At 39.8% G+C, this 25452-nt stretch overlaps 1 protein-coding gene across 1 annotated transcript; it reads right to left on the reverse strand.

Annotated features, from left to right (window-relative positions):
• LOC145779645 (ankyrin repeat and LEM domain-containing protein 2-like) lies at window positions 1–25452 on the reverse strand. Its single transcript, XM_082591283.1, has 12 exons — window positions 25279–25452; window positions 24176–24287; window positions 4714–4825; window positions 3778–3987; window positions 3504–3718; window positions 2848–2959; window positions 2556–2782; window positions 2314–2491; window positions 1802–2200; window positions 1669–1731; window positions 1469–1600; window positions 1–1306 (listed from the first exon to the last, which is right to left on the reverse strand). Exons 1-12 carry the CDS (start codon window positions 25450–25452, stop codon window positions 1204–1206), a joined length of 2037 nt encoding a protein of 678 aa, XP_082447409.1. The 3' UTR covers window positions 1–1203.

Genomic DNA, 25452 nt, shown 5'->3' on the forward strand with positions numbered 1-25452 from the left:
TTGCGATAACACATTTAAAAACAAAATAGAAACTAGTTAAATTAATAGCAGCAGCTAATTATATAGTAAGCACAGTGATTTCACGATTTTAAAATTGGTTAAAGAGGTTTTTAATTTAAAATTGATAAGATGTTGGCTTGTGTTGAATAATTTTGTAATGTGGACAAAAATAGTTTAATTATTTTATAGCCAGATGACCTCTGAAAAGTTTTTTTGAAAATATCACCATCATAAAACATAAATAAAATTTCTCTAGTACCGGTAAAGCTTATTGCATGATAATTTTGCAGGTTGATGGTCGCACACACTCAGCAAAATGCATTGCCCGGATTGGTCGATACGATGAGGAGGATAATGACTATGAAGGGGTGTTCCTGCATAAAGTTCCAAAAAAACTTGAAGATCCTGACGATCAAACTTTTATAACTGATGAAGAGTCAGAGTACTCTTTTCATGCAACAGACATTTTATTCAAGCTGCCATACCCCAATGCTTTAGGAGGGTCTTCCAGAAGGAGCAACTATTTGAAGTTCTCCTTTGATTTTACAAAGTGGGATTTGGCCTACTAATCAGACAATATAATTGTTTACAAAGGGCATTCGTTTGTGTGATGTGTTTTATTGTGAACGGTAATACTCACTGCTTTGCTCATGAACATTTATTTCCTGATTTTTCTGCTTGAATACAGCCATGCATCAACTAACCTGCTGGGCTGCAATGTGTGAATCAACTAACCTTAAGAGTGTATCAACTAACCTTTTCGAAAGGTTACTTGATATATTATATATTATAGAATGTTGTATTCCAAGGTGCATAAACTGATTGCTATTTAAATGCAAGTAGCCAAACTTGGCGAAAAAGTAACCCTAAACATGAGCTTTCATATGCACCTAAAGTTGCGTCGCTACACCTAGCGTTTCGTGAAAAAAACGCATTTTATGTAAAATTTGTATCAACTAACCTGCCTTTGCCCTATACTATGAATCCCTAACATTTACAAACCTGTTGACGCCGCAACTGTAGGTAGTTGCACCATCAGTACCCACTTTACATGCGAATAAGTGCTTTGAACAGCAATATGTTTTAAAATTGTGTTCGGGATTGGATACTTCGCGATAACCGCGACGAAAAACTGGAAGTTATAAAACAAGGATGTGCCCCATTGCCATTGTGACGTCATCACAAAGTCGGTCTTGATGTGGGTCACGTGCCGGGGACGGCGGGCTTCAGCGGGGACGACCACGCGCATGGAGAGTAGTCAGGAAATCGAAACTTTTTCATGTTGAACTTCTTGGGGGTTTCCCATCTGTGGAACAGGTTTCTCGGTGGGTAAGTCATAATCACAACGATCCAAGTTTAATAGAGCACTTCACCTGGCAGCACTGAGGTTGGTAAGTTAAAGTTGCTCAGCTGCAATTGAAGGTTTTTAACCAACAAATAAGTCGAGAATCTCTAAAAACAACCTCACCTCTTCTTCTCCTCCTCATCCTTGGAGAGAACGAACTTCCTCCATCGCGCCACATTAGGATAAATGACGTCATCGACGCGTACGCCGGCCATGGCTTCGAACACTTCAAGGTCGACCTTGCTCGGGTGGTGGCTACGCAAATACAACGTTACATCAACGTCGGCCGTTAGTCGATCAAATCAATGAAACAAACAACCCACCCGACGATGAAGACCGGAGAAAGGGGAATACCCAGGCTTGGAAGACCATCACTCTTCATTTCGCTGTAACAAAACAAAAATTGTCGTTAAATCACGGTTGGTGAAGTCTCTACAACTAATCATATGACGTCACCTGAGGCACGCGCCTTCGCCGCTGCTAGTCGGAAGTTGAGGATTAGAAAGGGAAACACTGCGATTGGGTGGAGAATCCATGGAGGGATCCAGGTTTAAGATCCGTGAAAACCTTTCCGATAAATCTTGAGTCAGATCATTGTCTTGTGATGGGTCGTGGGGGGACCCGGGGGAGGCCACCGTCTCGACACGCCTGAGTCGTTTCCGTCGTTCTTTCAGCAATCGGTTTCTGACTATTTCCAATTGTCTCTCTTTGAGAACAAGCGACGTTACTCCTTGGGATGGGACTTTCTTCAGCACAGGTGAGGAGTCACCCATGTATTGTACCATCGAGTTGCTATCGTCTCCGCTTGAACTGGGTATTCCCCCAGCAAGTGATCTCCTCATCGTGCGCGCTGACCTGAGGATAATTGTTACACGTCACAAAGGCGGAAGTGGCGGCAGGTTTGTACAAACATGCGATGAATTCATCTTGGAGTCACAGTCAACTTTTACATTAAGATGACAACTCACCGTTCCTCCAAATAATCTTCCAACATCTTCAAACCATCGTCTTTGGAAAAGTCAGCATAATTTCCCAAGAAGTCCCAGTACTCCAACCATGGGATCTCCCTCGTCCTAACTATCTCCCTTCCGATCCTCTCTCCTCCGCGATCCGCATCCGATCTCCGGATGTGAATTCTCTTTCGATCTGAGAACAAACATTGCTAGATGCTTGAAAGAGCGTCCCCTAATCGTCTACCTGACCCACTTACCTGGAGTGGCCCATTGTTTGTGCATTTTGGCGGCTTCCTGGCACCCCATCGGACCAGCGATGGCACTGACGATCATCACTCCTTCCTCCGGTTCTCTGCTCGGTCCATTCTCCACATGGGGATCGCGCGGGGTCCACGGCGGAAGAACAATGGGTGGCCTCGAGTTATCATGGCAACGCATCATGGGAACAAAGTATTGGTCGCCAAGCAAATCCAGCATCTGGGGTCTGCATTGACAATGACGTGTTGACTACGAGAATATAATGACGCGAATGCCACATCGAGTGCTCACCTGGCTGTGGCCTCCTTGCACCGCGCGCCCGCGACGTCGAAAGCTGTTTCATCGTATTTGTTTTTTATATTCCTGTCAATCGCGGTGCAGGCTAGCAGCTCTGAAACGACTCCTGTGAAAAGTTAGCGTAATAGCGCGGATGAATATTAACAATATTACACTTTTAGGCGCAAAAACAAAATATCTTTGCTTACATTAAAACATGGATTGTTATGAGCGTTGACGTCATTTTTCACGTTACTCCCTCGTTTCGCCCGACTAAACACCAAAACCTCATACAAACATCAGAGGGCAAAACAACTGTTGTTACATAAGTGTTGCCAGCTCGCTAAACTTGCAGACAAAATGCTACTTTAACTTAAAATTAGACCAATCCTTGGCTGTTATAATTAGCCCAAAATCTAGAAACTCAACCTTCGAATGCGTTGGTTGAGAAATCAGTCAAGCACCTGGCAACACTTTAATTTAGCGCGATATTTTCCCAACTTTGTATCATATGCTCTCTCAGCTCCATTGTTTGTCCTTGGCCAGTAACAACAAGTCAACAAAGCAACAGAATCATGAACAAATGATGAAAAGCTTCCTAAAAACCTGGTCTCCAACATCAAAAAGTGACAAGGAACTGCAGAGGAGTGGAATAAAAATATGAGGATCACCTAAAAATCCGTGCTTGCATGCCAGATGGAGCGGAGTTTCAAAGTTGCCTTTCTCTGGTGTGTTCAGATACAAATCCACAAGGTGATCGATGCGATGCTGGCTGGATGCTCCTCCATACATGGCCTTGTGGAAGTTGGGATCTTCAATAAGTCCGATGATCTTCCTAACCATACCAGGCTGATCTGACTTGGCCGCCACATGGAGCGCATTGTATCTGCACAGCGAGGCAGTTTCATGAAGATGATCAACACATCTAACCGACAGACATCTTACCTGGTACTGGGCTTGAGCGGTACCGGACCGTCGGCGGAACTGATCAAGTACCGGGGATTCCCCAACACCAACCTATCGAATGTGACGTCATCATTGTGTTCGATGGCGCGCGCGAGTTGATTGAGCTCGACTTGTTTTGGGGTCACGTGGTCGGTGCCTTGTTCGGATGCTGGTGTAAATTCAACGCAATTAAACGTCGCTTTGTCGCATCTGCAACAACACAGTTGACTATCTAAGGTGGGAACTTCAATGTCTTCATCCTCAATCTAAGAACTCCCAGCTTAAACCCATTCAGCAACAGGGTTAGTGCCGGTCAAAGACCTTGCCCATTATTGAAGTGGTACGACCATGAAGTCTTCAACTAACTTCTGAGTAGTCGCGTGTTTCGCTTCTCGCGGACTCGTGTCAGTGTGGTAAAATAATAGAAATGATTGCCAACAAAATATTAAATAACCGCCGGTTCTCCAATCATAAACTTTCAGGCTACTTTGTCAACATGAAGTGTTAGTAGCAGCAGCGTCAATGCGTCTATCACAAACAAAAACCATGCGAAAGTTTTCAGCTAAGAATGTAGTGGAGTAGCCTCTAGAAAAGCACCTAAGGATGTGGACTGGAACATGGCAGCTTCTCACTGTGAGATGAAACAAAAGTTTCTTTTGTGGCTCAAGTATTTAAGTACTTTGTCACTAACCTGTCGAAATAAAGTTTAACGTTGGAACTGCGACTCGTTGTGTCACGTAACTCATTAATAAAATTCCTTATCTTAGCGCAAAAGAAATCAGACTTCAGACCCTTGGGAAGAGAAAGATGTTACTATGGTAACGTTCGGAAATGTTCATTTTTCATTTTGACAAACGGCAAATGTCGTTTAGTTTCGTCTCCCTAGTTCACAGCATCCTCGGTACCAAAGTTATCAAGATATCTCCATCATCTCACGTATGAATGAAGTTGTCCGCTTCTGTGGAAGATTCAAACAAGTGAATCCTCGCTCCCTTGCTCCTCTTCAGTTCATTCCAAGCATCCACTTTGTCTGTGAACAATCTTGGCTCTGAAAGTAGAAAACATATCAGCAAAGGTCACTCAGTCAGGAAACTGACCTACACCCCAACGGTTAACCCCATCAAACAAAAGGAACAGAACAATTTACCAACAGAAGCCTGAAAGTTTTGAAATTACAACATTTAATCAACATCAGTTTGTATCTGAAATGCAGTTTATGAAGTTTATAATTTTGTCTTTATTGATTTAGAAAAAAAGTTTTGATCGTGTTATCGTGTTCCGAACTTCCGATAGAAGTGATTTGGTGGGTATTGAGAAAGGTGTGATGGAATCAGAAGTAAGAGCAGTAATGGAAATGTACAAGAAAACTGAAACAGCAGTAAAACTTGAAAATAAAATGTCAAATGGTTTGAAGTGAAAGTAGAGTGTTCATCAAGGTTCAGTAATCAGTCCGTTGCTTTTTGTCACAGTTATGGATGCTTTAACACAGTGCTTCTCAACCTTTATTTGTGGCGACCCTATTTCCAAAACTACGTTTTGCACAACGTTTTGTCAGCATGAAAAAATGGGCCACACTCATATATAACACGATTAAACATAACAACAAAATTGTCGAATTTAATTAATGTGAGCCTTTACTGCTGTTTCAGTTTTCTTGTACATTTCCATTACTGCTCTTGGGTCTGCTACTATTCGGCGAGTCCGATTCGGCGAGTCCGATTCGACTAGTCCGATTCGGCGAGTTCCCTATTCGGCGAGAGCCTTTTTCGGCGAGTGCCCTATTCGGCGAGTTTTTGAAATTTTTGAAAGGAAATCATCGGGTACCGTAGCCTAATTATAATTGCCGTTTTTACATAGTTTTAACGTCGCTAAACGTTGAAATTGTGCAGAAAGGAATAAAAATAAAATGTTTGAACTATTAAATTAAAATTCGTCATGTCAGTTCAGTTGTTTTTATTTCTGACCATCATATGAAAAACAATACACGTCAACATAGCAAAGGTCGAGAAAAAGGTAGAAACGGCAAAACGCGAACGTTAAAACGTGCTTGTGACCGAAGTAAGTTACTGAGTTGAAAGAAACATACGCGCCGACTTCAGGGGGGGCCGGTGCCCCCCGTAAATTTATGGTTGAGGGGCAACAAAAATGGTGATGACAAGTGGTGTTTCAAATATAAAACACTTCGCGAAGGAGATTTAGATAATTTAAACGGACTTAAAGAATGACTAAAGCAAGAAAAGCCTACGTTGCTCTTGCCCGCAAAACAGCAGCTGATCGCATGGCTATCTCATACGGTATGGAAATTTCAAAGTAGATGGTAGAGTACTGCTGGAATAGTCACGTAACTATTCACTGCAATATTAAGTAAACCAGCTAAATTAGACGCGCTATTTTCAACGAGGTCTTCCCGCTGTGAGATCAATTGTGATTCAACAGAAAGCATTGTTTTTGCAATGTGTGAGAATTAAATTGAAAACCGAAAAAAGAAAAGGTGTTTAATGGTGTTGGTCGCAGATATTGCCTGCATTAACGACGTCTTTCACCGCTATTATCACCTAGCTAACCTGACATCATTGTTTTATGCGACCGCTAAGGTTTGACATCGACTTTAACGATCATGGAATGTTACGTAATAATAAGAACGAATATATCCTACACGCAAAAATAAAAAAATGATCTCCTCTTTCTGTTTTGTCTCGTGAGCTTTGCATATTGCTCAACAAGTGCATAAAGTTTAGAATTGACAAGAAATCATTGAATTTGAAAATTAAGTTTGAATCACTGCAAATAAACGTATTCAAAACTTTCACTTAAGCCGACGCGATTTCACAATCCGTAATCTACGTCGACAATGATTTTTAGTGCGTTCATTTTGAAAATTGCTGAGCTGGAGACAACAGCTTGTCCCGTGTTAGTTGAACTTGTCTTTTTGAGGTGAAAATCACTTGCGAACATCTCGACCTTTACTCGAGTATAGCCTACTGTATTCAATAAAAGACTATAAACACTTTCGATAAAAAACAGAAGAGAAAACACTTCGCCGTTGTCAACGCTTTGAAAGTAAGTAATTAGCGAAACGAGGTTAATAAAACTGATACCGGGTTTTCACTCTGCTTGAGATCATGATTTTTTGCGTTTTATTTCGATAACTTCACTGTCTTGATCGTTGTTGTTCACTCGCACGAAAAGGAAAGGAATCGGCTTGTTTTCCAACTGTTCCAATTATGAGCTAACAATATCAAAATTTTTACGATTAGGCGTACTGCGTGCGTAAAACTAATCCTTTCAAGCAGCGCTTCTAATAAATTCGGTTTGCGACCTATTTGTTAATATAAACACGACACTAAGCTTAATCAAAGACTATTTTAATCGAGTAAATAGCGCTATGGTTATGACGTTATCACTTTTCTCGCCCCCCAAGGTTTTTTGAAAAGTCGGCGCCTATGGAAAGAAATTTGGCACGGTCGCAACACCTTCAGAAAAATTTAAGATATGAAGGGAAAATAAAACAAAGAAAATGTTACAAAAAAAAAAAAAATAAATCATGTTTATGTCTGTAAGTTAGCACTTTTGAATAGTTAAAATGATTAGTTTGGATCAACAAATGTGTGGCCTACAGCTTGGATTTAAAAGAAATTATCGGGTACCGTAGCCCAGTTATCCCAACCAGCAAAAATTTCCGTTTTTACATCGTTTTAACGTCGCTAAATGTTGAAATCGTGTAGAAAAGAGAACTTTGCTGACTAGGATACGTTGAAGCTGAGAAACATTCACAGAAGCCTTTCGAATTGTTCCAAGAACCCATTTAGCATAACATTTCATTTGTACATTGATTCAACGTCTGAATACATTATCTTAAAAATGCAACGTATCGTAGGGCTTCTGTGAATGTTTTTCAGTTTCAACGTATCCTAGTCAGCAAAGTTCTCTTTTCTACAGGATTTCAACGTTTAGCGACGTTAAAACGATAGGCCACACATTTGGTTAGCCTTTTCATTCTGTTACTACAATGGGTTCTCATTTGTTGATCCAAACTAATCATTTTAACTATTCAAAAGTACTAACTTATACACATAAGCATGATTTTTTTTGTAACATTTTCTTTGTTTTATTTTCCCTTCATATCTTAAATTTTTCTGAAGGTGTTGCGACCGTGCCAAATTTCTTTCAACTCAATAACTTACTTCGGTCACAAGCACGTTTTAACGTTCGCGTTTTGTCGCTTCTACCTTTTTCTACACCTTTGCTATGTCGACGTGTATTGTTTTTCATATGATGGTCAAAAATAAAAACAACTGAACTGACATGACGAATTTTAATTTAATAGTTCAAACATTTTATTTTTATTCCTTTCTGCACGATTTCAACGTTTAGCGATGTTAAAACGATGTAAAAACGGCAATTGTAATTAGGCTACGGTACCCGATAATTTCCTTTTAAAAATTTCAAAAACTCGCCGAATAGGGCACTCGCCGAAAAAGGCTCTCGCCGAATAGGGAACTCGCCGAATCGGACTAGTCGAATCGGACTCGTCGAATCGGACTCGCCGAAACGGGCCATTCCGATCTTGCTCAGTGCCAATCTCATGTCATCTTCAGGACGAAGATAATTTTTCTCCATTGTTTTGATGTGAGCAAGCGCAGAAAACCCGCTCTCGCACAGGCAAGTAGTAACAAATGGCAGGAGAGCTTTTACTGCGTGCATGCCAACAACAGTCTTTTCATTCTTGACTTTTGTCCAAAATTGACCAAGGGTTTCTTTCTTAAAACAGTTCATCAATATACTGTCGCACTGAATGTCAATAAACTCCTCTTGAAACCCAAAAATGATTTGGTAGTTTTCAGTTTGAAATCAAGTCAAATTCTCGTATCAATGAACCCAAATGCCTTCTAACTCCGTCTCTACCAGTAACTGATTCAAAGCAGTAAATGTTGCTGTTTTCTGGGACGCGATCTTCCTCTTCCACAACTTTAGCTTTTCCTTAAAAGCAATCAGTTTTTCAGATACATCAACCTACATTATATGTTTAGTCTTTGCAAAGATTTATTCAAGATGTTCAAGTGCGAAAATATATCAGAAAGATACGCCACAAACAAAAGCCACTTTTAATCAGCAAATTTTTCGGCCAAGCTATGCTTCTTGTTTATCAAAAATTCCTTTACTTCCTTGCGCAGAGTTACAGTACAAATCTCTTCAGAACTTTGCCACGAGATAATCATCTCGCATCAGAAAAGTTCAACGGATGTCTGTATTCTGCATTAAAATTTTCGCATAATTTTTCAAACAGTCGTAAGTTCAGTGATTTGGCCTTTATGAAGTTGACGATGTGAATTATATCTTGCATGACAATTCCCAATTCGGTTGAAAGCCTGCAAGATGCTAAATTTTCTGGATGGACGAAGCAGTGACTGACGAGTACATTAGGTTTCATTTCTTTCACACGAGCAGTAAAACCTTTGGGGGATCTGGGCATAGCTGGAGCTCTATCACTGCAAATACTGGAGCATTTTGTCCACTCTAAACCCTCTTCATTCATAAATGAGGCGACCAAAGCAAAGATATCTTCGCCTCGTGTTGTTGTTTTCAAAGCTTTGCAGAATAAAAATTCTTCTTCCAAATTAGTCTAGTGTGGACTGTTGTGTAGGCTACACTTCACCGCAAAATGCGTGTCGCAAAATCGTCGGATGAAACCTGCGGCGTAGTTTGAATAATAGAAATTACGAAAACTAAAGTAGTGACAGGCAGTTTGTTTTAACTTTGCTCAAGAGGCATTATCATTTATCAGCACATTTTACAGCGACCCAGCCAAATGAAACGGCGACCCAGTTTTGAGTCGCGACCCAGAGGTTGAGAAGCACTGCTTTAACAGATGAACTGAATAAATCAATGAAAGAATTTCTGTATGCTGACGATTTAGTGCATATGGGAGACGTGCATATGGGAGAAGATTTAGTGCATATGGGAGAAGAATATGTCAGATTAAAAAGGGCATTGGAAGACAAAGGATTAAAAGTGAATAAAACGAATGCAATGAGGTATTGGCAGTCAATGTTATGGATCCATGCGCAATATGTGGCAGGAGAGTAATGAGCAATTCTATTCAGTGTATTAAAATAATGCAAGCATTGGGTGCACAAGAGATGTTCAGGCATTCATAGAAGGTTGATGAGTGGGATGCGTTTTGAGTGTAGAATATGTGAGGGTATTGCAGCTGATGAAACGTACGAGAAGCATGTGACATTGGGATGCGGTGAGATAGATGTTGTTACGGAGTTCCGCTATCTTTGAAATATGTTAGAAATAGATAATTGCACCAGCACAGCTATGACGGGAAGAATACGTGCGGGTTGGAAAAAGTTTAAAGAGTTGTGAACAATATCTAGAGATGGAGGAGTTGCTGCAGGCAACTAGTCGATCATGATGTTTCGAGATAAAGACCAGGCTTCTTTGAAGGATGACGATGATGGGTGCAATTTATGAAGAAGTTGAGAAGTTCAGCCAATGAACAAGAAAGGTTGTTCTCAGATGAACACTGAAAACCTGCAACAAGGTGATGGTGAGAAGTCACCTATGTTTGACCGCCCAAAATCAGAAACACTTTGTTAAAATTATTCAAGACGCAATGGCAATTCAAGACTGAGATACATGGCAAAAATTTTACCACAAAGTATAAACCATATTTTCACTTAAAAGCATATTAAATGAAATTTTCAAACGGGAATTAAGCATTAAAATGCGTAAACTGAATATTCAAGAATACATTTCAACAAAAATTACCGAAAAAAAATTGTTTTCAATGGCGCTGGCAAGGCCCAAAGTCCAATGTTTCATTTATTTTCAAAATGACCAAAAAGTGCAAACACAGCTCGAGAATACGTCATAAAAGACAGCAATAACAAAAGCCACGTTACAACATCTGATGTTTTAACATCAGATCTGAGGTTTTGAGCAAACTGTCTGGTGTTTTGATGTTGAAATGTGATGTTTTGATGTACATACATAGCCTACAGTTAAATCGCCGGCAGTAACAATTGTTGCGTGATCAGCTGACTGCTCGTCTTTTATTACGTAGACTGTACAAGTGTACAGTCGCACGCTTCGCTGCTCAGGCCCATTCTGGTTTTGAAAGCTCTGACAAAAGCACGCGCGCAATGGTGGTCAGACCGCAATGGGGCGAAATTTTACTGAAAATCGTTTTATGGTAGCATGTTAAACACAAAGAACGTGGAAAATCGCCAAGTCAGGTTTTTCCTTTAGTACCCCTTTAACACATCCAAACCAACAAACTATGGTGGAAAGTTAATTGAGTTCTACTTCTGTTGCATATGTAGTGATGTCAAATGACGAGACATAGAACAAAGTTCACATGAAGCAAAAAAGTCGCTGGCAACTGTCTGCCGCACTTTACAACTAATTAAGACTTAAGAGTCTGTTCGAATATTCTGACACCTCCCTTTAGGGGGGTTGAAACTTTAATCTTTCATCAATATATGAGTGCCGACTAGCCTACTTAGGTTAAAAGGTGATGCTCCAGAGAGGAACTGAACACACACGTAAAATAAAAAAACATAAACTTGCCAACCTCCACCGGAAGGATACGTAATGACGTAACGGACTTCATCAGCTCTAGAGTTGCCATGATCACCTAACAAAATATATTTTAAAACTAAACATAGAGTAGGTTGCTCCAAACATAACCATCCACAAATAGCGCTAAAGAATATTCCTGGTCATTGCCAAGGTTTTCACATGATTAATTGATTATGGATGGTGGGCCTGTTCGAGGGTTGGAACCAACAACACTTAGATCTAGGGTCCACGTCTTTTAGGCGCAGACAGTTAGGTGCGGAGCACTGTGGCGCCCGTTCATTTAGGTGCTATTCCTAGTAAAGTCTGCAGATTGTATCAGTTTGGCAGGTAGGGCAATGCTTTTCACACAAAATGTTTTATTGAACAGAAAAATATGTTGTATTGTTAATGCGCGTGTGGAGATGAGGTGCGAGACAATGCTTTACTACTCTTGATTTTAGCACATCACCACAGGACATTTGCTATGCATCCTGAACACAGGTTGCAGCCAGATGGAACTTTACTTAATCTGTTATCTTTCACAATTACTTCTACTCGGGATGGATTGGTCGTGTGGCGAGTACGTATGAGACAATGCTCTACTACATGAATACACTTCTATAGGGCATGTGAACCCTGGCTACAAGTTGCAAGCATAATGGTGTGACTTTGCTCGTTATTATTAAACCTAGTCAAGGTTTTGACGGAAAACTAAGTTACTCTTCACTCAAGCCTACTACCCGCTTGAATATAGGCTACGGTATATTTTTTACTGATGTTTACTGTTTAGTGTAGTTATTATTTGACTTAACTAAAAGTGAACTCAGTCATGTTCGGAAACTTGAATAATTTATTGATAAAACTTTCGCCGACGCAAACCTGGAGTAACAACAAATAAATACCGAACACGCGCATTAAAATTAGAGCTCGACCGATATCACTTTTTCAGGCCGATATTTATGAAATTTTTAGGCCGATGCCGATATATATCAGCTACGAAAAATTTGCTACCAACAAGGTTATTAAGCAACAAACCAGTCCAAGAAAGTTTATGCATTGGTTGCTGTCATAGGCGCCGAGTTTTCAAAGTAGCTGGGCGGGCGAACACATACTGTCACGTCACGTGATCACCAATAATAATGTAGAACTCCACTGTTGTTTTCCTGCCACCATGGTCCAAGATCTAGGCTTCCTAGTTCCTACTACTGTACTATAAATTGCAAATATCTAACGATAAACTGCGCTATTGAACCGAGCTTACATTGATTCTACAATTAGAACAGTTATATAACGAAGGAGCTGAATTGTAACTAATGACAACCAACGGTTTCATCCGGCCAAACCAACAGGTGTGCACAGTTTAATATCAGTGACGTAACAGACGCAACTACAAACGATAATTGTCCTGATGAACACCCAAACTTTTTAGTATTCAGACGCAACTGTGATGATTGAAACGACAAAATAGAGCATTTTGGCAGCAGAGTTAATTGATGACGTCGTTTGAGAGAAAATTACTCCTTTGAAGAACAATGCTACAGTTTTTATGGGTCCACGTCTATTAGGCGCTGACAGTTAGGCGCTGGTCTAATAGGCGCGCACACTGTGGCGTCTGGATATTTAGGTGCGGAGCACTGTGGCGCCCGGTCATTTAGGTGCTATTCCTAGTAAAGTCTGCAGATTGTATCAGCTTGGCAGGTAGAGGCTTAGGGCAATGCGTTTTCACACAAAATATTATATGTTGTTTGTTGTTTTGTTAATGCGTGTGCGTTGTTGGTCATGGCTTCAGTGAATGAAGTTGCTTAAACCGGCAATGCTTTTTCACACAAAATGTTAAATTGAACAGAAAAATATGTCATGGCTTCCGTGAGTGAAGCAGCTGAAGCTGCTTAAACCGGCAATGCGTTTTCACACAAAATATTATATTAAACAAAAATATATGGGTGAAGCTGCTTGAACCGGCAATGATTTTCACACAAAATATTATATTATTACCGTAGCCAAAAAAGGACAGGCAAAGACTATGGATCTGCCATGATTTACGACGTAGGAATACTTCCGTAGGATTACTTCCAATAATGTTCGGAAGCTTGAATAATTTATTGATAAAGCTTTCACCAACGCAAACCTGGACTAACAACAAATAAAACAATAATAAATCAATAAAACAACAATATATTTTTCTGTTCAATATAACATTTTATGTGAAAAGCATTGCCGGTTTAAGCAGCTTCACTCACGGAAGCCATGATATAATTTTCTGGCAAGCTGCCAAGCTGTTACAATCTACAGACTTTACTAGGAATAGCACCTAAATGACCGGGCGCCACAGTGCTCCGCACCTAAATATCCAGACGCCACAGTGTGCGCGCCTATTAGGCCAGCGCCTAATTGTCAGCGCCTAAAAGACTTGCTCCCGTTTTTATACCGATTTAACATCTGGTGATGTTAAAACGATGTAAAAGCAGTGGAAATTGTGGTCAGACTTTTGCCACGAATGAACTTCCTCACAGGTTTGCGCAATTTACTTGATTTATAGCACTGGGCTAGAAGTGGCAGAGTGGAGACAAACGGCGCGGCTGGACACTTTTTCTCATTTAACGGCGAATCAACGTTGTTTAACGTTGCATAAATGTAGCAATGGCAATAACTGATGAAAAATAATCGCTTAATTAGTAGATCTAGTAGGGCCTATTATATGGCGACACGGAATGGCCCGTTTCGGCGAGTCCGATTCGACTAGTCCGATTCGGCGAGTTCCCTATTCGGCGAGAGCCTTTTTCGGCGAGTGCCCTATTCGGCGAGTTTTTAAAATTTTTAAAAGAAAATTATCGGGTACCGTAACCTAATTACAATTGCCGTTTTTACATCGTTTTAACGTCGCTAAACGTTGAAATCGTGCAGAAATAAATAAAAATAAAATGTTTGAACTATTAAATTAAAATTCGTCATGTCAGTTCAGTTATTTTTATTTTTGACCATCATATGAAAAACAATACACGTCAACATAGCAAAGGTAGAAGCGACAAAACGCGAACGTTAAAACGTGCTTGAATTCGTCATGTCAGTTCAGTTGTTTTTATTTCTGATCATGATATCAAAAACAATACACGTCAACATAGCAAAGGTGTAGAAAAAGGTAGAAGCGACAAAACGCGAACGTTAAAACGTGCTTGTGACCGAAGTAACTTATTGAGTAGAAAGAAATTTGGCACGGTTGCAACACCTTCAGAAAAATTTAAGATATGAAAGAAAAATAAAACAAAGAAAATGTTACAAAAAAAATCATGTTTATGTCTATAAGCATAGGCGCCGACTCCAGGGGGGCGGAAGGGCGGCGCCCCCCCGTGAATTTAGCTCGGGGTGGCTGCCCCCCCGCAAATTATTTTTAAAAAAATCCTAAAGCAAATGTTTCTAATTTCAAATTTGCGTTAGTTTGACCTTCATTGCGGATCGATCTCAATTAAAAGATCTACTTGTTGCAACAAGAGCGCTGCTCCTAAGATAGCAAAAAAAACAGAAGTACGGTAGCTGATAAACGCCAGCATGGAGCCGTTGAAGCATAGTAACAATGATTGAAAAACGTTTTTCTTGATTTCTTCCGCTTTGTTTTTTCTTGGGAGTGTCAATAACGATGTTCAGTTTGCTCAGTTTAGTATCTACGCGTATTAAGAGCTAAAGTTCAAAGTGACTAGCATATAATTCGAAGTAGCCTACACGCCTCGAAATTCGCTTTTGTTGACGGCGGACAAACGTGTCCGGTCTGAGCAGCTATCTCGGCGGACACACCAGTTTTAGCCGTCGATCGTCATGCTTAATCACTTTATCTTGATAATAATTCTTCGCCATTTCAGAACTATAGCCTAACTACGGTTTTAGAAGGCTTTATAAAATATCAGTAAAGTCACTCTGAAAGGCTTTCATCAGACCAACGACTTGCGCTTAAAGAGTCAAAGCGCCGTGTAGCTGGTCAATACGTCACATAACTGATTAACTTCCACCGAACGAGGTCGTGTGGCTTAATGCGTCACAATACTCTGGGCAGGAGTCGGAAAATTTCTACACCAACGCTACTATTTTCTGCTGTGCAAAGTTTCACAGGCTTTTTTCTTATAAGTTTATTTTTGCGTGTCATGTAAGCGAAAGTGAATTTTCCTTGGGTCTTTTCTTTCTTACTGTAATACCAAAATTTAACAAATTTTGTTGCATCTTGCTGTAATAGCCGACTCGTATACCGTATTTACTTGATTGTAAGCCGCGGCTTATAAAGTTTTTTTTCCATCATGTTTGCGGCTTAAATTCAAGGGCGTTTTACAATCAAAGGCGGCTTACATTTTTTCTTTTTCCTTGTCGACTTTGCCATAAATGTTTTGCCGTACTGTGTCACAATCAATGTGCAAGGCGTCGCGTCGGGCTGCTTTGCGTCTTGGCAGAATGTGCTGTTTTCATTATAAAATTCTTGAGCGGTATGCAGGCCTGGAAAAAATGGGGAATCCGGGAATGACATTCCCGGGAAATTTGCTGATTCGCGGGAAATTTTTACAGTAAAAATCACGTTACTAACGTCTTCATACGAGCGTCGCAAATGCGTATTTACAAGAAACGTTATTTGCGAAATAAAGTTTGGTATTGTGATGTCATAATTGTAAATTCCAGTATACCAATGGTAGGTCTACTGCTATTTTGCATTCATTAAAATATGCTGGCGTTTGCACAACGGGAAAAAATTCAGCAGTCAATGGGTGCTTTTAGCGGATTAGCCTTTGCAGTGAAAGTGTTAATTTAATTTCTCAGAGGGAAGTTTTTCCCTTCTATCCACTTAGGGTCGGCGTTTTCGCTTACGTCATGGTGCCATGCCAACGGCGTTTTTTTTTTTGCAAAATTTTTTGTTGGCGTTTCGGCTGTAATATGAATTCAACGTGCCAGGCCTTGAATCAACGTGGAAAGACTCATTGAATAGCTAGTTTGAACTGAATTTCTCAAAGGTCTGCTTGAAACACACCGGCTTTTTCCTTACAAAGCAAAACCATAACGATGATTTATTGAAGCCAAACTATTGCTGATAGATAACAAAAGCTTTAAGGAATTCACCGAAGCGATACAAGCTGTATACGACCGTAAACGTTGTTCCAAAGTTAAGCAACAAAAATTTCGGTGTATAGACACTTGCCCGGTGACGCAAGCAAAACGCGCCCGCGTCTATTAAAGCGGCTATTCGACTGCCCGTGTTGGCGTTATTATTACTATTTGCATAACTCAAGTTAGCCATATATTCACTTCAGTTCAGCGTGTATTTTCAGTAATTCTTGGTGATAAAATAATGGCAGCTACGCCAACGTTTAAATCAAAGCTTCCGATTAGGTGTGGCTATTGCAGAGTGTCTGCGAAGGGACAGGCTTAGCGAACATACCCGTCAGCAACATCGTGGTTTTCCTATTATAGAATATGGTCAAATAAGTCTAACGGAAATGTTTTCCTCATCCACTCGGAAAAGACCACATCCCCAAGACGAGGAAAACAATCAAGGACAACAACAAAAAAACAAACAAAACAGGTGTTATTGCTAGTAGTAAAGACGTCGAAGACAGTGACGTCGAGTTATTGGAAGCGCAACATCCACAAATAAAAAAGATATTAAAGACATTAGCGACGAGATGCTCATTCACTGGAATGGGCCACACATAAGCAAGTGTAACAGCATCATGAAACAGGCTCTTGATTTACATTTCAAAGGAAAACCATGGCATTTTATTACCGGTAACGTTCGCTCGAAAATGTACAAAGTGTCTGCTGTGGTAGATGGACTAAACAACGAGAAATCGTCACTATCTTTTATGTCCCAGTAGTGTATTGTATTATTTGTAGTAATTTCGCATGGACGAAACTTGCTTGCGGTTTCTTTGATTTAAAAAAACAGCTGTTTTAGCGTCGTAATTTTGATTTTGTTGTCAAGTTAATGGCGTTTCGTTATTCTCCGTGTAGCGGACTGGTTATTTTGTAAGTTATTAGTAATTTTCGCTATGTCTTGTCACTCTTGTGTTTGTCAGCGAAACTTGTTGTGCATTGATTTGTTCATCCGCTTGGCCGTTTTTTGTGCTTTTTGCCTAATGCCTATATCATTTTTCCTAATTGGTTATGCTATTCATGCACATTGCACATAGTATACAAACTATCAACCAGTTCGAGCATGAAGTGTTGTTATTGTCAACTTGTCAATTACGTAACCAGCGGCTCGTGATGTCGTAGTGTTTCATGACATGCACACGGTGGTCAGTGAGTCAGTGGATGTAATTTGTAAGCATGCGGCGTCTAATTTATTATACCGTACCTATTGTTATTCCAATTTATTCCGATCAAAGTGGGCACATCAGGCACAAACAGTGCGTCATGTCTGCTTACGAATAAAATACGATGCCAAGATTATTTATTGGAACTATAAAGCTACAGATGGCCGTCTATAATATATTTTGCGTGAGGTTTTTCACCAGAAAACGTGTAAATGTGTAATTATGACGTCATTATCGTGATTGTAAACAACGGGAAATTTTTTCACAAAAAAACAGATTCCCGGGAAGCCAAGCATTTTTTCCAGCCCTGGCGGTATGTTATTATCGGTCAATGACCAGTAGTAACCTCTAATTGTGAAGTCGTTGTTCTGCAACGAAATTCTAGATCATTCTGTATCTGGAACGTTCTGTTGTTTTCACAATTGCCAATATCGTTTGTCATGATGTCACAAGGTTGTTTACGAATGGACCTCTGATTACGAAATCTGTATTATGTAACAGTCCTCTACCCCTACGTGACATTCTTTAGATTTCTTTAAACTTGCTTGTTTATGCCGCTCAATGCTACGTGACCGACGATGAGTTCGTGTGATGCAACACTACGTCACCTTCTCGAAGTTACTGGACTGAACAACCAACTATAAATAGTGGTGTAGTTTGTGTAATGTTTATTATGATGATTATTATTGAGTTGGTTATGGGAGTTGTGTTATGAGTTGTGGATTGGTAGTTGATGCAGAAATTATTGTTGATTGAGAGTTGAAGAAATCAATACAAGTAGATGAGAATTGGTGCTGATATAAATTGTGTTCGAAATTAGAGTTATTTGAGAAGCCGTTCGTTAAAGTTCTTCAAGAAGTCAGATTATCATTTCACTAGTAAAATTATTCGACATTTAATTGACTGCTTTTCGGTTTGACCCATTAAACTACGTCATTGAACCTTTCCAAGTCTTTTTCCTGGTAAGAGATAGAAAGAAAGCGTGACATACTGCGTTGTCTGATGCCGACAATTGTGAAGTTGTGACGTGCATTTTAAATTGTCACATGCATTTATGACGTGCATTCGAAAGAAAAAAAGGAGTTGTCAGTTTTATTTATGGCACTTAACAGTAAACAGTTTCAGCTTTGCGTGTAAACAGTATTTGCGGCTTACATTCAAGGGCGGCTTACATTAAATTTTAACACTATTACATGCGGCTTACAATCAAGGGCGGCTTACAATCAAGCGCGGCTTACAATCAAGTAAATACGGTAATCTAATTTAGTAACCAACCTTGCTGTATCATTATTACTCGATCAAAGCCAGACATTGTGACGTAAGAATTGAACTAAATTGCGCGTGATTAGTGTAGAAGTACCTGTACTCCTATCGATTCTTAGCGAAGAATTCACCTTTGTTACGCTGATTCAATGTCATCAATCCTTGAATCAACGTGAAAATCGAAAGTTTTCCTCCTTGAGTGGAAGCTAAGGGATACAGTATTCACATTTTCTAGATGCGCGCTAGAATGCGCTGGAAAATATATTATTGCAACAATTTGTTCGTTCTGTGCAATGACGATTTGTATCGCCAGTTCCTGTGTTATTTCTCGGCGGACAAATATGATCGATCTAGATGGTACTTCCCGCGGACGTCACATGCTGTCGGCGGACATGTCCGCCGTGAATTTCGAGGCCTGAGCCAGGGATATCTAAAGAAGGGGATACGAAGGCTTTTATTACGTCTGACAATAGAAGGGCTTTTGCTTAACGTAAATAATCTGTGTTTATCGTAAAATGACAATTGGCACCGATAGTTGTTTAATAGATCTTGTTATGATAACTTGCATTGCGCTATTAGCATCAGGCCTGGATATTCACAGCATGCTCATGGTTGCTTGTTAATTCAACTACCAATATACTTGCTTTACATCTAGCCTACTGCAAAGGCTTTGTGAAAAAAAACAGCTTACATGTAACTTTTCAACTGTCTTTCCAAACAGCTATTCTTTAAATATGCTCCACGTAACATTTGCTAACTGTCTTCTGTAGCTTACTGTATCAGCTGCACTACAAAACTTTCTGCGATTTTAAAAAGAACCACATGTTTAAAGCACTACAAACTACCGCCCTGGTAGTGTCATGAGAATAAGGCAATCGCTGCGAGCCTTCATATCCCCTTCTCTAGATATCCCTGGCCTGAGCCTACATTATAAAGCTTGGTGATATACAATGGCAGATAGACGCAAGCAAACATCAATGCTGACAAACAAACATCAGCATTTTGAATGTAAGCAATCAGGCGGCTAAAGAGTTTGCCCCCCCCCCGGCAATTTTCAAAACCCGGCGCCTATGTCTATAAGTTAGTACTTTTGAATAGTTAAAATGATTAGTTTGGATCAACAAATGTGTGACCTACAACCTAGACTGAAAGGAAATTATCGGGTACCGTAGCCTAGAGCTGGGCGATATTACGATACGATATTTTTTCGGCAGCGATATTTATTCACAAAGCTCCGATTTTATCGTTTATAAATGTACTGAAATTATAGCAACATTTTGCATGCGCAGTGACACAGACATCGCATGCGCAGACAACCCAGTGTGTGTGCATTGTTTACGCATTGCGAGCCGTCTGACATCGCATGCGCAGACAACCCTCAAGCGTGTGTGCATTGTTAACGCATTACAAGCAGTCTTTGTGATTACGCAATCCTGCTTATTGATTCCCACGTGTGACTGAAGTGAATTTGAATTTACGTTGCATTGCGTAGCGGCCGTAGCATAGTGTAACGGCCGTAGCCTACGGTAGCTACAGCTATGTAGATACTTTATTTTGTTTTGCTACTCACAGCTGCATCTCTATTTTGCATCAAAAACTATCAACAAGGACAGCTGCATCTGTACATGGTGGCGAGCTAATGCACTGACTTTTTCTACACTTGCAAAAGTTGCAAGAAAACTTCTGTGCATTCAAGCCACCAGTGTTAGTAGTGAAAGGGTGTTTTCACTTAGTGGCTCAATTGTTTCCAAGAAGAGATCGTGCCTAAAACCCTGCAATGCCAACATGCTGACATTCTTGTCCAAAAATCTTTAGTTTGCGACAGTTAAATCGCAGCAATTGTTTGCAATAAATGTTGCTCATTTCAGTACCAGTGCTCAGTATGTTTTTCATGCAGTTATAGAAAGCCGTGCTTTGCGACTAGCCGTAAAATATCGAAACTTAGATAATAACGTTTTATTTTTGGTAATATCGTATCGAAATTATTTTACCAATATCGCCCAGCTCTACCGTAGCCTAGTTATCCTGACCAGCAAAAATTTGTTCCAAGAACCCAGTTAGCCTAACAGTTCATTTTTACATTGTAGTAACAGAATGGAAAGGCTAACCAAATGTGTGGCCTATCGTTTTAACGTCGCTAAACGTTGAAATCGTGTAGAAAAGAGAACTTTGCTGACTAGGATACGTTGAAACTGAGAAACATTCACAGAAGCCCTACGATACGTTGCATTTTTAAGATAATGCATTCAGACGTTGAATCAATGTACAAATGAAATGTTATGCTAAATGGGTTCTTGGAATAAATCGTAGGGCTTCTCTGTGAATGTTTCTCAGCTTCAACGTATCCTAGTCAGCAAAGTTCTCTTTTCTACACGATTTCAACATTTAGCGACGTTAAAATGATGTAAAAACGGCAAGTTTTGCTGGTCGGGATAACTAGGCTACGGTACCCGATAATTTCTTTTCAATCCAAGCTGTTGGCCACACATTTGGTTAGCCTTTTCATTCTGTTAATACAATGTAAAAATGAACTGTGTTCTTGGAACAAATTTTTGCTGGTCGGGATAACTAGGCTACGGTACTCGGTAATTTCCTTTCAATCCAAGCTGTAGGCCACACATTTGTTGATCCAAACTAATCATTTTAACTATTCAAAAGTACTAACTTATAGACATAAACATGATTTCTTTTTTTTTTGTAACATTTTCTTTGTTTTATTTTCCTTCATATCTTAAATTTTTCTGAAGGTGTTGCGACCGTGCCAAATTTCTTTCAACTCAATAACTTACTTCGGTCACAAGCACCTTTTAACGTTCCCGTTTTGTTGCTTCTACCTTTTTCTACACCTTTGCTATGTTGACGTGTATTGTTTTTGATATCATGATCAGAAATAAAAACAACTGAACTGACATGACGAATTCAAGCACGTTATAGTCAGAAATAAAAACAACTGAACTGACATGACAAATTTTAATTTAATAGTTCAAACATTTTATTTTTATTTATTTCTGCACGATTTCAACGTTTAGCGACGTTAAAACGATGTAAAAATGGCAATTATAATTAGGCTACGGTACCCGATAATTTCCTTTTAAAAATTTTAAAAACTCGCCGAATAGGGCACTCGCCGAAAAAGGCTCTCGCCTAATAGGGAACTCGCCGAATCGGACTAGTCGAATCGGACTCGCCGAATAGTAGCAGACCCATGGCGACAAAACCCTGCGAATAAGGTAAGTAGGCTAGTATCAGAAGCAGGCAGATGGTTACAGAAATTACGGTATTAACATTTTCTAGATGCGCGCACTAGAATGGGCGGGAAATTATATTCTCGCAACAATTGTTCGTGCTACTGCTATGCAAACACGTTTGAGCAACTTGTGATTCTTCCAATGGCTGGTTTTGAGTGTGCTTTTTCTGGCCGATGTTTATCGGCGAAAAATAGCCGATACAATATATCAGCTGCACCTAATATAGGCCTAATATACACCTAATATAGCCATATCGGCTGACCGATATATCGGTCGAGCTCTAATTAAAATACAATAAATTTTTCTGTTCAATGTAACATTTTGTGGGAAAAACATTGCCGGTTTAAGCAGCTTCACTCACGGACGCCATGACATATTTTCTTTGTTCAATATAACATTTTGTGTGAAAAGCATTGTCCTGCCTGCCAAACTGATACAATCTGCAGACTTCACTAGGAATAGCACCCAAATGAACGGGCGCCACAGTGCTCCGCACCTAAATATCCAGACGCCACAGCATAGGCGCCTAACTAATTTTTTGGCCGTGGGGGCGAAAGCGTGTTTCATCAGCAGCAACGTAAATTCAGCGACATGTCACGCAGATGGATGACGTAATTATGTCGTCACACTAGGATTGCTTTTATTGCCACACTCGGAGTTATCGCTACGTTCGACCTACCTTTAATTATTATAAACAAAACTCGACCAAAACACATGCTATGCGTCAGCGGTTGATGGACTGCGACTCTTTAAGCTAAGCACAACATAAAGTTTAGCAACGAACTAGATTTATTAGCATGAAACAAGAGACGAAAAGGTTTATTAAAAGGTATCTGTAAATGGAATGAAAATGCTAACTTGATCATACGCTTGAAAATATACCTGTTGAAAGCAAAATCATTCATGTTTACATCAATTCAACAGCACGTCACCTTGAATAAATTTAAAAGTTGCTGACATCCATAAACAGCCCTTGAAAAATAGCTACGGAGAGACGTTTGATTAAGTTTTCGACTTGACATTGCTCCCTTTTCACTACAATATCGCAACTTATCGCGGACCAGCTTTCAAGTTTCAATTCGCTGTAATACGCCCGTTTTCGTGTTGCAGATGAAACAAAAGATGCGCATATTCCCCGCCTTTAATCGGGTTTCTATGGCAACGGTCGTGTGTACGCCATGCAGTTTGCGCGAGTCCGTTGTTGTGTTGATTATGCCGCGTGTGCGCAATGCGGTTTGTACCAGCCCTTGTTACTTTAGTCAGTGGTTACCTTCAAGTTCATTTTCACAGCAAGCGATTCACTGCCGCGACAATTCTCTGCAGAGGTTTCGACTTTCGAAAGCGACATTGAGTCTGTTTGCAAGCGCATTAAGCTAAACGCACGCTGCGTCAACGTAGCAAATTATGTTGTTTTTGGGTGCATTCAACATCTGATGACATTGAATCGACGCAAAATGGTAGATTTTTGCTATGTCTCAGGCAGCAAAATCAGTCATTTTTACATTGATTTAACGTCTGCAGACGTGAATGACAGATTTTTTTGTCTGGGGTGGGATTGTAGCATCCTACTCGTTCTAGTGATTATTTATCGGGAATCTGTTGCGGTTTGCTTTTAAAAAATGTTTTCCTGCTGCCGATCGCTAGTTCATCTATTGTTTTGTGTATCAATGCAGCATAAAAAGTTGCTCCCACGCAGAAATATGCGTGGAGGCCTGGCCCCACGGCTTAGGCGCCGATGCGGCATGCGCCACAGTGTGCGCGCCTGTTTGATCGGCCCCTAAAAGACTTGCTCCCTAGATCTATTCCACTCACCACTGCACAGAGCACGATTCCACATTGAGATTATGTTAGCAACTGGGGAACACGACATACTGGTGCAGGCTACTTGATGCAAGACAAATGGCCGCACCCAGCCCGTGGCAGATACATCTCACTGCAGGGTAGAAGGTACATAATCTAACACTTTCAAAATTATGCTGCAAAAGAATATTTCTCTGTTCAAGTTCACAGATTCCTACAATTTAATCAAACCTATAGGTTGACTTGAAGAAGTGGATTCAGGCAAGCTCCCAACTTCCGTCACTGAAGATGCGTCTCCAACCTCAGTCACTGAAGATTTGTTTTCTCTTGTTTCTTTAGTTTCCTGCACAAATCAAACAATGTCTGAGCATGCAGACGAGCAGCTGAATAAAGTCAATTTCATGCTGTGAATAATCATCTTTGGTAATAAATAAGTAAATCAACAATTTTAAACTCAAGTGTAAATGGAGTGTTAATTAAAAATCCGATAACCATTTGATTCAAGCTCATGATCCTCCAACAACTTATGAGCTCTTTTAAAATGCAAAATTTTTCTTGTCTAATTTGAAGCGCCATGATGTCAACTTTTCAAGGCAGTGAATAATGTTTATTTCTGTTCCTTGCATAGCCAGTTTGACAGAGTTTACAGTTATTCAGAATGGTCAACTGAAAATGTACGATCAAAAAAACTAATATGAGAAAATTTATAGTGCAGCTCTGGTTTCAGCTTTTTCAGAAGTTTGTGTACAACTAAAAGTATGTGAAACTGCCAGGATTAAGCTCTCAAAGAAGCTTTCCCAGTCCGAGAATAAAGATTTAATCAATCCATTCCAATAAAAGTATGACTAAAAACAATGCAAACAAACCACTCAATAATTTATTGTTCTTATCAAGTGAAATGCATCATGAACTACATTAGCGTTTTAAACAAAAAATGTGTTCATGTCTTTCCCTTAAAGCTGTCAATGCAACAAGCGCCTGAAGAATACGCATGATTGTATATAATTGCACAATAAAAAACACATGCAATTGGTCCTAATTGGCATGGTAGTCTTTGAAGAGCTCCAAAGTGAACTGTTTTAAAATCTTTAATCCAAATTGACATTGATCACTGAAATCTAGCAACAGCTATTTCGATTGATGAAACAAATATGTGTCGTGCCATATAAAGCGGTTTAAGGATGTGGAATAATAGCAGTATGCAAGTCATATGTTTTTACAACCACTATGTTTAAGAATACTGGTATGTTACAATATAATTATCTACCTAGATCATTAAAACGTTAACAAAACTCAAAGTTACAACAATTCATAGAGTTAAGCAATACTCTTGCCTGCTGCTCAGCTTGATCGGAAGAAAATGACTTCAGCAGATTTTTGGCAAGTTTTCGCTGATAAATTTTTCTTGTTGTTGGAGTAAGAGGAGCTGGATGGATACCAACTTTAATAAGTGCCTTTCGAAGCTCACAATTGCTCAACTTTGCGATGTTGTCAGGTGTAAGCTCCAT

This window comes from Aplidium turbinatum, chromosome 11 (genome assembly GCF_918807975.1).
Source record: "Aplidium turbinatum chromosome 11, kaAplTurb1.1, whole genome shotgun sequence".
NCBI lineage: Eukaryota > Metazoa > Chordata > Ascidiacea > Aplousobranchia > Polyclinidae > Aplidium > Aplidium turbinatum.

Bases quoted from the DNA above. Each gene is read 5' to 3' on its own strand.
- LOC145779645 (XM_082591283.1), bottom strand. From the start codon at position 25,452: ATGGAGCTTACACCTGACAACATCGCAAAGTTGAGCAATTGTGAGCTT. The intron at 3,988-4,713 runs GTGAGATGATGG...GTGTTGTTGCAG, and splicing joins GCGGACAACTTCATTCATAC to ATGCGACAAAGCGACGTTTA. The intron at 2,492-2,555 runs GTAAGTGGGTCA...GTTTGTTCTCAG, and splicing joins CAAACAATGGGCCACTCCAG to ATCGAAAGAGAATTCACATC.